The sequence below is a fragment of the Canis aureus genome, chromosome 34 (assembly GCF_053574225.1).
Source record: "Canis aureus isolate CA01 chromosome 34, VMU_Caureus_v.1.0, whole genome shotgun sequence".
Lineage (NCBI taxonomy): Eukaryota > Metazoa > Chordata > Mammalia > Carnivora > Canidae > Canis > Canis aureus.
Window position 1 is genome coordinate 15,535,738 of NC_135644.1, and position 12,224 is coordinate 15,547,961.

Here is a 12,224-nt window from a genome sequence, read left to right on the forward strand (position 1 = left end):
ATTCCATGGGACTGGGGTATGGAATCAGCTACTCTTAATAATTTAACAAAAACCATTGACAAATGTTAATTTTCAAAGTGAGGGAAAGATATCTGCTTTCAAACTTAGCCCAGAAATATGCATTCTAGGCGATGAATCAAAAATTCTCCTTACTGATTCACAGGCTAAGTAGGGTTTGTAAAAGGATAAGAAAACCTCTAGCACATTCAGTTAGTGTCCTGGGAGTTGTTTCTGACTTGAGCCCATGAGCAGATCCAGTGTGGACTCCGAAGAAAGACTGTCAGATGTGAGTCCTGGTTCTGCCACTGCCTAGTTGGGTCTCCTTGGGGAAAATATTTAATATATCTGTACGACTCCGAAGAAAGACTGTCAGATGTGAGTCCTGGTTCTGCCACTGCCTAGTTGGGTCTCCTTGGGGAAAATATTTAATATATCTGTACCTCAGTTTCCCTATCTGTAATAACACTACTGGGCCACATTAAGCTGTTCTGATGAATCAATGAGATAATGTAGATAAAGCACTTAGTTCAGTCCTTGGTGCACGGTAAGTGCCAAATAACGGCTGATTATCATTAGTTTTCCAGAAATGGCTTTGGACCTTGAGAAAAGCTCAGCTACTTCCTAAACATTCAGTGGATGTTTCCTTCTGGCTAAAGAGCTGGGGCAGGAGCTGGGGGATTCTGCTGCTCATAGGGCTCTGAATCCCTCAGACTGGAGCCTATTCTAGGGTAGAGAGAACATTGGTCTTGTTCACTGCTGCGTGCCTAGAAGAGTGCCTGACACAACCAGAGCCCTCAAAACATTAAAAAATGGAATAAGTGAATAGGAAGCAGTCAGTTTATGCCTAGATAAAATTATACTCTAATAGTAAAAAGTGATTTATTTCACTCAAAAGAAAGAAAGAAAACTGTATTGTAACTATCCTTTCTGAAGATACATGTATCTGCATTTGTGTTATACAAACTGATGAGAAACATTTAGGTTCTCAGGTCACTATTTTTTTTAAAAGATTTTATTTATTTATCCATGAGAGACACAGAGAGAGTCAGAGACAAAGGCAGAGGGAGAAGCAGGCTCCACGCAGGGAGCCCGATGTGGGACTTGATCCCGGGACTCCAGGATCATGCCCTGAGCAGATGTTCAACCACTGAGCCACCCAGGCGTCCCTCAGGCCATTATTTTTAAACACTTATAATTGATGAAGTAGGTCTCCCAGGCCTAACTATTTTTCTGTGTAACATCTTGGGCTGCCTGTGAGCAGCACTGTTGTGCCCTGAGAAGATGAGCTGCAGGTTCCTTTCTTACAGGTAAAGGGACCAATAAATAGAAAGACTGACTAGCACAAAATCTCACAGTCAATCATGATATGAACTAAGAAAAGTACTTGGGACTCTTGAATTTCAGTCTCATTTAAAAACCATTTTTCCAGGATGCCTCCAATGCCTGGCAAGAAAGGGCATATAGCTGAGATAGCAGTTCTGCATGACATGGCAGGAAAATGGCTGAGGAAATCTTAGGCACATAGAAAAACTGTGTGTGAAAGACGCATAAATTCAAGCTTTCACTGACAAATAAAATTTCTTGGGGGAACCCAATACCAATTTCTTTTCAAAGTCAGGACAAAGAAAAGAAACCACAGGCACCTGGAACACCAGGTGGGAAGCCCTGAAGCCCAATGGAGATATAAATGAGTATACTGTGATCGGACAGCAAGGAAACATACTAGCAACTAGTGGCTTTATTTGGAAAATGAATTCATAAAGCATTTCAGAAAGGACATGGATGTATTATTTTATATAAATTAATTGCCTTAGATACAAAGAAAATAAATATATTAGTTGACCATAGGAGCCATTTCAAGGCTGACTGACCCATTAAAAATCCCCTTTCTAAGGTCTCTGCCTCCTTGACCAGAGATATGAGTTTATTGATCAAATGAGGAACTTAAAGTATAGTAGGATAACAGAGGCATTCAAGTCAGACCTAGGATCTAATCCTAACTTTTCCTCCTAGTGGCTGTGTGACTTTGGTGAATCAGTATTCCTTGCTAAGACTCCGTTTCCTCATCTGTAAAGTGGGGTTTGTAGTATATGCCTCATTGAATTAAGAATGAAACAAGGTATTCAAGAATGCTCCATTATCAGGTGCTTGATATATGCATATATAAATACATAAATATGCAAACAATCTGTTTACATACATAAATATACAAATATAGACAGAAAAGGTGAGTGTTCTGTAGAAGATGCTACAAGAGATAGTAAAAAAGACAATACAATGTAAGCATTTATATATAAAAATTTTGGGGTCCATCCTAGATGAAAGAAATTCATTTTGTCTATTTTCTCAATATAGAGAGGGATTCTGGGCCATTCTCAGCCAAGTGCTTCCTATGAGCATCAAACTAGTACTGTACTTCTCCCTGAGACAGAGCATCTCCAACTCTGTTCTTTATTGAACCCGTTTAACATTGCAAATCATGGGTCTTCCTAATTTCATACCATTGGCTGGAATCTAATCTAATCCTATTTGGCATGCACCCAGCCCCAACTCATTCTCCAACCTCTCCAACCAAGTTTCCAGTCACCTCCCTTCCTCTTGGGAGCAGCCTTCTTCCCCAGCTGGCTCCCTGGATCATGGTGCTTGTCTTAGGGTCCTCTACAGCTCCTTTTCCTAGAGCCTAATACTTAGTTTGAGGTGCTATTTGACATAGACAGAAAAGAGTGACTAATATTTCTACAAGAGTCAGTAGGGGTGAAAACCAAACCAAACCATGGTTAATGTCAACCTGCAAATGGTTTAGAGCATGTGTGCTATGATTCCTGCTGTCTCTCCAGCTCCCAGCATAATGTCTGGTACAGAGCTGGTACTTAATATGTAGTTGTTGGAAGAAAGGGAGAGAGGAAGAGAGGCATTTTACAGGGACCACACCCCATTAGGATAGAGCAGCTTGAACTTTTTCTTCCTTACTGACCTGGCACTTAATGTGTGTTTACTGGTTTGAGTCAGGTCAATAAGCATTTTATTAAGCACCTACTGTTTATGAAGCATATGCAGGGCTAACAGCCCAAACTGTCTGATAGATGTGGTGATATCAGTGTATATATTGTGTGAGCTTCAGCCAGATGCTTTCTAAAATGATTGATAGATATGGAAATACAATATATAAATTTTCCCATAACTAGGCTCCACAAGAAACTCAGAGAACTGAGGGTGAAACCTACAGACTTATTCACTTCTACACCAGTCCTCACAGAAGAAAGGTACTGCAGGAGGCGGCAGCTTGAGTTCCAGTTCTGGCTGTGCCACAAGCTCCCTGAATAGGGCTGAGCAAGCTGCTTATTCTCTCTCTGCTTTTGCTTCATTATATTTATAAAAAAAATAGATGACTACACATGATTCTCCTGAAGGGTTCCTTCTGCTCAGAAATTCTGTTTGTGTACCACCCAAAATATTTTATTTGGTGGCTCTAAAGGCCAAAGTGCTTGAAAGGATTATGCAAGGCAAATTATTTTGGATATAAAATAAGTAGTGTTAAAGCATTCAAGAAACTCATTTTAAAAACTAGCTAATGACTTAAGAAGTACTGTATCTGTGTTGAGAGTCTGTGTGAGGTAAGCGAGAGAAAATCCTCACAATCCCTATACTACATTTTCACTCCAGGACTTTTATTGTAAGACTTGGGTCTAACACTAGTTAATATTTTGAGTCCCATTGTCAATAAAGTTTAATTGCAGAGTTGCCGTTTTCTCTTTCAAAACAATTATGACTAATGTATTCTAGAATAATAGTTGAAAAGACTGGATTTCAAAAGACAGTTGAGCTGGAATCTTCAAAATCATTAAGTGGACTTTTGAAAATTAGAAAGTAAAACCTTTGAAATTAAGAACTCACTGGATAGGGACACTTGGGTGGCTCAGCAGTTGGGTGCCTGCTTTCGGCCCAGGGTGTGATCCTGGAGTCCTGGGATCGAGTCCCACATAGGGCTCTCTTCATGGAGCCTGCCTCTTTCTCTGCCTGTGTCTCTGCCTCTCTTTCTGTGTGTCACTCATAAATAAATAAATAAAATCTTAAAAAAAAAAAACTCACTGAATAGCTTAAACAGCATTTCAGAGAGGAAGATAGGATAACTCAAAAACAGGTAGGTCAATAGAAAAATTCCAAAATGAAGTATAGAAATAAAAAAAAAAGTAGAAAAACAGGAGCTGAGTATACATCAGCCAAACCACTAAAAACCAAAGAAAGAAAAATAACAATAGATCATTTCATTTCTCTACTTAAAAGTATCCAATGATTTCCCACCTTGCTCACAGAAAAAGCCAAATCCTCAAATTGTGAAAAGGTACTATGCAATCTAGAGAACCCCCAAACCATAATTTCTCTGACCTCATCTCCTGTCACACCTCCCTTTTCATATTCTATTCTGGTTACACTGTCCTCCTTGCTGTTCCTCCTTCCTCCTTGCTGTTCCTCATCAGGCACACTCACGTCTTGGCACATTTGCTATGAGTCCTGCCTTCCTGGACCATCCTATTCAAAACTGCTTTGCCTCTTCTTTCTAGTATTTTCTATTCCTTCTTCTCTATTTTTTCCCAATAGCACTTATCGTTTACAACATGCTAATTATATACGAATGTGTTACCTGTTGGATGCTAGATACAAACATGGGATTATCTGTCTTATTGATGGCTAATACAGCCATCAATAAGTCAATGTCTAAAACAGTGCCTGGCACATGTAGACTCAAATATTTGTGAACTAAATGCATGTTTAAGTAAGGTTTGCTGCACTACCTGACACTTCTTTGAAACTAAAGGCACAGTTACTAACCCTTTATCATGAAGGTAAAGATCTTGACTTATTCCAGTGATGATTAGTTTTTGTTTGTCCCATTCAAAGTTATTTTTAGAAGTTTGTTTATATAAAAGATTTTATTTATTTATTCATGAGAGACACAGAAAGAGGCAGAGACACAGGCAGAGGGAGAAGCAGGCTCCATGCAGAGAACCTGATGTGGGAGTTGATCCCGGGTCTCCAGGATCACATCCTGGGCTGAAGGCAGTGCTAAACCACTGAGCCACTCAGGCTGCCCTATTTTAGAAGTTTAAATTAGTCCTTATACCAATCAATTTATTAATAAGGAATAACTGAGACACTATCAGGGAATTCATGAGGCCATAATAATCAGACCATCTCAATTATGGAATGCATTTAGAAACAAAAAAATTAGAAAACAGACAAGTATTTTGTACTTACTCATCTGACATAATTTTTTTGCCAAATGGTAGTCTTGACCCATTTCTGCTCGTAGGAACTGGAAAACATTAAGAAATTCTTCAGATAAGTATTTTCAGAGAGAATTTAAATGTTAATTTTAAACTCCCTAAAAAATATTCCATTAATGATTAACTAGTTGGCTTTTAACATTTACACATTTTTCCAGGAGTGAGTCTGTAATCAATCAATTAATTAAGAATATGTAAGGATTTCCCATGGCAAGACAACACAGAATAAGTACAATACCTCCATATTGCTGAAGCCATACAATATATGTACTACTTAACAATTTGAGAATACATAAGTTGATTCAACTGGCAGAGACAGTAAAGACATTAATTGCTTTAATATCTCTTTGGTTCAGATATAACGTTTATTTGTAAACCTCATCCATGATTATATGACAATATTAAAAAAAGATTTACAATTATGTATATTTAATATTTTCTAGCTCTTATACCATCCAGTTTCTGTTTTACTATTTTAATATTTTTATTGTTACATAGTAATACATATTTTTTGTATGTAGGAAATTTAAAAGCTAAATAAACACATTTTGTCCTCAGTTAAAAAGCATTTATATTTCTACCATCCAGAGATTTTTTTAGCATCTTCATATATATCATTTTAGTATTTTTCCATAAATGAACACATATGTACAAAAACTAGGATTATTCAGTAACCTTTTAAAAATAAACCACATATCATGATAATTTTCTCCCCATAAAACTAGTCTTAAATTTTTTTACTTAGGCTACAATTTACTAAACTAATCCCCTATTCTAACTTATTTAGACTGCTTCCATTAAAAAATAACCCTATACTTAGATGATTGTTCTTGCTTGTGTGAGATATATTCCGAAAACAGTCAGGTATACTAGGCTTACTTGGCAAAAGACAGGGGCATGGAGTATTAGAAGAGATACTTCCCACACATTTCCAGACATGTGATACATACCCAGGCACCATTTTTTTTTAAGATTTTATTTTTTAATTCATGAGAGACACAGAGAGAAGCAGAGACATAGGCAGAGGGAGAAGCAGGCTCCCTATGAGAACCCCAATGCCAAACTCAATCTCAGGACTCCGGGATCACAACCCGAGCCAAAGGCAGATGCTCAACCACTCAGCCACCCAGGTGTCCCAGAATTCTCTTATATTCTTAAAATCTATATTTGTCTAAGGTTAAGATCTGTCTACTCCTATTTGTAGTTTCCTTCCATTTTAATTATGGTATCTTGTGGTTTATCTATGTCATTCTTTTTTCAAATATCCTGCTCTGGGATCCCTGGGTGGCGCAGCGGTTTAGCGCCTGCCTTTGGCCCAGGGCGCGATCCTGGAGACCCGGGATCGAATCCCATGTCAGGCTCCCGGTGCATGGAGCCTGCTTCTCCCTCTGCCTGTGTCTCTGCCTCTCTCTCTCTCTCTGTGTGACTATCATAAATAAATAAATAAATAAATAAATAAATAAATAAAAAACAAAACAAAAAAAAAAAACAAATATCCTGCTCTTAAATAGATACATTAATTTGGTTTTTACTTTGAATTTTATGTAATTCTTTTTCTTATTTACCTTATATTTATTTTGTTCTTTTTCTAAACTCCGTCATTAATATTTAGTTCATTTGTTGTCATTCCTCCTTTAATCATCATCGTCATCATCAAAGCATTTGAAACTTTGTGCTCTTTTCACAAGTTTTAAAATTTAATGTTGTAGTTATTATTTTCTAAATAGTTTGTGAGTTTAGTTTTGATTTTGATTTTTAATTCAAGTGTCATCTAGAAGAATATCTTTTAGTTTTAAGTAGTTTTAATTTGTGGGGTCCCTGGGTGGCTCAGTTGGCTGGGCATCTGCCTTTGGCTTAAGTCAAGATCCTGGAGCCCTGGAATCGAGACCTGCATGGGGCTCCCTGCTCAGCAGGGAGTCTGTTTCTCCCTCTGACCTTCTCCCTTCTTATGTGCTCTCTCTCAAATAAGTAAATAAAATCTTTTTTTTAAAAGTAGTTTTATTATTGTAGTCATTTTTATTTTCAATGTGTAGTTTAATTGATCATAGAGAATGTGATCAATATAATATACAGTTACTATTTATGTTTTTAATATCTTTATGGGAAATTTAAATATCCACAGAAGTAGAAAAAATAGTAAAAGAAGTACATGTCCCCAATTCTCACCTCCAAAAATTAAATTATTTTATTTATTACTTATTATTATTATTTTGCCTGCCTAGATTATTTTAAAGCCTTTTACAGATATCATCTCATTTCACTTTAAAAACCCAATGACACTATGGTTATTACATCTAACAAAATTAACAAGAATTTCTCAATATCAACTAAGATCTACTCTAATGAAGCATTATGCTATTAATACTAGCCTCAGAAAATGACAAGAACATGGAATCAATTTCAAAGTGTCCTTTGTATTGACCTATATTTTTTTGTTGTGTTAACACAAATATACTGTTAAAGGATTTCCTTTTAATAGTTCAAAATACAGTGAAATTTGGCTAAAGACTTTGATGAGAATTGCCTAAAAGTTCAAAGTCAAGCTAAAGTTTAGTGAGAAAACGTTTTTTAAAACTGGTTTTAAATTATTTGTGACATTCAAAATAAGGAGTTAGGACTTCCGGGAAGATGGCAGAGTAGGAGGACCCTAAGCTCACTTCATCCGATAGATACAATTAGATAACACTCATCCCTGCAAACAACACAGATGATGAACCAAAGAGAAGCCAAACAAACTCCACAACTGTATCTAGAGAAGAGGCCACATTGAAGAGGATAGAAAGGGTGAGGACTCTTTGGGAACTTAAAGTCAATGGAACTGAACACTGGGGGAGGGAGCCATGGGCATGAAGAGGTATGAGACACAGACTATCACATGGGGGAGCTTCCAAGGGGAAGAAGAATCCCCATAACATCTGACTTTGAAAATCAGAGGAGGTGAATTCTGTGAGTGCTTAGGGACTTAAAGGGACTTAAACCATAGGGACTTAAAGCCTAGAACTTTAAAAATCAGCAGGCTTGGCTCTGGAAGAGCCCAAAGGGCAATAGGAAGTTGAGGCCCAACCATTTAAAGAGACAGCACAGCAAACAGCCTGTGGAGATCCAGCTTTGAAACAGCTTAAAAGGGCCTGGAGCCTATGGGAGCAAGAGTTAGTTACAGAGCTCAGAGTTTGCTGAGGAACTTCTCCAGGAACAAATCCGCTGGAAGACTCCATTTCCCTCCCTTGCCCCTCATCATAAACACACAACCCACCCATGGGAACCAGCACAGCATTGGCATTCACTATCTAGCTTGTTTACACCGCACCCCACCCCTCCAGCCAGGCCTGACTTGGTTCTGGTGTTGCACATCAGCTCCCCCAGAAAACCCCCACAAACTTTGCCAACACTGCCTCTCCTGACCTTTCATGGAGGACATGTGCACCTTGTTAAAAGAGCACCTCCTGCCCACATGTGCTTTGCCAAGCAGTCAACGAGCTCTATATCTGTGGTGGCTATGCATCCCCTGTGGAGGACCAGTGCCACCTAGTTAAAAGTGCACATCCTGCCCAGTACTTTCAAGAGCAAGAGACTGTAGCTAACTTTCTTTTTTTTTTTTTTAAGTTTTTTTATTTATTCATGAGACACACACACACACACAGAGAGAGAGAGAGAGAGAGAGAGAGAGAGCCAGAGACACAGGCAGAGGGAGGAGTAGGCTCCATGCAGGGAGCCCGACATGGGACTCGATCCTGGGTCTCCAGGATCATGCCCTGGGCCAAAGGCGGTGTAAACCACTGAGCCACCTGGGCTGCCCTGTAGCTAACTTTCTTAACACAAAAAAACAGACACAGAGAGTCAGGCAAAATGAGGAGACAGAGGAATATGTCACAAATGAAAGAACAGGACAAAATCACCCCAAGAGACCTAAGCAAAACAGATATAAGTAATATGTCTGATAGAGAATTTAAAGTTATGATCATAAAGATATTCACTGGACTTGAGAAAAGAGTAGAAGATATCAGTGAGATCCTTAACACAGGAAAAAGAAACGATCAGAAATAACACAATAAATGAAATTAAAAATATACTTGATGGAATAAATAGCAGGCTGGACTAAGCAGAGGAACAAATTAATAAACCAAAAGTCAAAGTAATGGAAAATAATCAGACTGAACAAATGAGAGAAAAAAGAATTATATAAAATGAGAATAGACATGGAAATCAGTGACTCCATCACGTATAATAACATTCAAATTATAGGGATCCCAGAAGAAGAACAGAGAGAAAAGGAGACAGAAAATTTACCTGAAAAAGAATAATAACAGCTGAAAACGTCCTTAATATGGGGATGAAAACAAATATCTAGACCCAGGAGGCACAGAGATCCCACAACAAAATCAACCAAAGGTGATCCACACCAAGACACAGTAATCAAAATGGCAAAAAGTATGACAAAAAAATTTTTTTAAGCAGCAAGAGAAAAAACAGTTACATAGAAGGGAAACCCCATGAGGCTAGCAGTAGATTTGTCAGCTGAAACTTGCAGCCAAAAATACTTTATCCAGTAAGGCTATCATTTAGAATAGAATGACAGATAAAGAATTTCTCAAACAAAAACTAAAGGATTTCATGAACACTAAATCAGCCCTACAAGAAATATTAAAACTTTTTGAGTGGAAAAGACAGACCATAGTGAAAGTATAAAAAGTAGGAGACAGAGGGATCCCTGGGTGGCGCAGCGGTTTAGCGCCTGCCTTTGGCCCAGGGCGTGATCCTGGAGACCTGGGATCGAGTCCCACGTCGGGCTCCCGGTGCATGAAGCCTACTTCTCCCTCTGCCTGTGTCTCTGCCTCTCTCTCTCTCTCTCTGACTATCATAAATAAATAAAAATTTTAAAAAAATACTAAAAAAAAAAAAGGAGACAGAGAAACAGTAAAACTAAGTACTTCTGTAAAAAATCATTCAAGGGATTCACAAAATGAAAGGAGATAAGATATGACACCAGATACCTAAAGCATGATGAGGAGAGAAGTAATTAATGGGTTCAAACTTAAGTGATCATCAACTTAATATAGACTGCTATACATAGAAGATATTATATATAAACAAAGGGTTGTGGAAGGGGAGTTGGGTGGGGGGAGGGGGTAACTGGGTGACGGGCACTAAGGAGGGCACTCGATGGGATGAGCACTGGGCGTTATACCATATGTTGGCAAATTGAATTTAAATTTAAAAAAAAATTTAAAAAATTAAAAAAATTTTTTAAAAATTAAAAAAATAAACCCAATGGTTACCACAAATCAAGAATCACTAATAGATATGCAAAGAATAAAGAAAAAGGAACCCAAGTGTATCACTAAAGAAAACCAACAAAGAGAGCAAGAGAAGTATCAGGGAAAAAAAAACATAAAAACAACTATAAGTAACAAAATGGCAAAAAATACATATCTAACGATAATTACTATGAATATAAATGGACTAGACACTCCAATCAAAAGATATAGAGTGACAAAGTGAATAAAAAAAACTCATCTATATGCTGCTTACAAGAGACTCATTTCAGACCTAAGCACACCTGCAGATTGAAAGTGAGGAGATGAAGAAACATTTATCAAGCAAATGGATGTCAAAAGAAAGCCAAGGTAGCAATACTTTATTGGACAAACTAGACTTTATTTTTTATTATTATTTTGTTAATCTTTAAAATTTTTTTTATTGGAGTTCAATTTGCCAACATATAGCATAACACCCAGTGCTCATCCCGTCAAGTGCCCCCCTCAGTGCCCATCACCCAGTCACTCCAACCCCCCGCCCACCTCCCTTTCCACTACCCCTTGTTCGTTTCCCAGAGTTAGATGTCTCTCATGTTTTGTCATCCTCACTGATATTTTCACTCATTTTCTCTCCTTTCCCTTTTTTCCCTTTCATTAATTTGTATATTCCCCAAATGAATGAGACCATATAAAGGTTGTCCTTCTCCAATTGACTTATTTCACTCAGCATAATACCCTCCAGTTCCATCCATGTCAAAGCAAATGGTGGGTATTTGTCGTTTCTAATGGCCGAGTAATATTCCATTGTATACATAGACCACAGCTTCTTTATCCTTTCATCTTTCGATGGACACCGAGGCTCCTTCCACAATTTGGCTATTGTGGACATTGCTGCTAGAAACATTGGGGTGCAGGTGTTTTGGCGTTTCACTGCATCTGTATCTTTGGGGTAAATCTCCAGCAGTGCAATTGCTGGGTCCTAGGGAAGATCTATTTTTAATTCTTTGAGGAACCTCCACACAGTTTTGCAGAGTGGCTGTACCAGCTTGCATTCCCACCTACAATGCAAGAGGGTTCCCCTTTCTACACATCCTCTCCAGCATTTGTGGTTTCCTGTCTTGTTAATTTTCACCATTCTCACTGGTGTGAGGTGGTATCTCATTGTGGTTTTGATTTGTATTTCCCTGATGGCCAACAAACTAGACTTTAAAACAAAGACTAGGGATTCCTGGGTGGCTCAGTGGTTTAGAGCCTGCCTTTGGCCCAGGGCGTGATCCTGGAGTCCCGGGATCGAGTCCCACGTCAGGCTCCCTGCATGGAGCCTGCTTCTCTCTCTGCCTCTCTCTCAGTGTCTCTCATGAATAAATAAATAGTCGTTAAAAAAAAAAAAAAAGACTATAACAAGAGACAAAAAAGGACATTACATAATAATAAAGGGGACAATCCAACAAGAAGATGTAACAATTATAAATGTTTATATACCTAACATGGGAATACCCAAATATATAAAACAGTTAGTAACAAATAAACTAATCAATAGTAACACATTAATAGTAGAGGACTTTACCACCCCACTTACATCAATGAACAGATCATCTAGACAGAAAACCAACAAGGAAAGAGTGGCTTTGAACACACTGGGCCAGATGGATTTAATAGATAATATTCAGAATATTCCATCCTA

General features: G+C 38.0%; 1 protein-coding gene across 6 annotated transcripts in view; it reads right to left on the reverse strand.

The window, feature by feature from the left end:
• Window positions 1-12,224, reverse strand: part of ERICH2 (glutamate rich 2) — a 37,504-nt gene that overhangs the window by 2,216 nt on the left and 23,064 nt on the right. For all 6 annotated transcript variants that reach the window (XM_077883625.1, XM_077883626.1, XM_077883623.1 and 3 more), the window contains one exon: window positions 5,257-5,314. In XM_077883625.1, coding sequence (XP_077739751.1) covers window positions 5,257-5,314 — 58 coding nt within the window. The remainder of the gene's footprint in view (window positions 1-5,256; window positions 5,315-12,224) is intronic.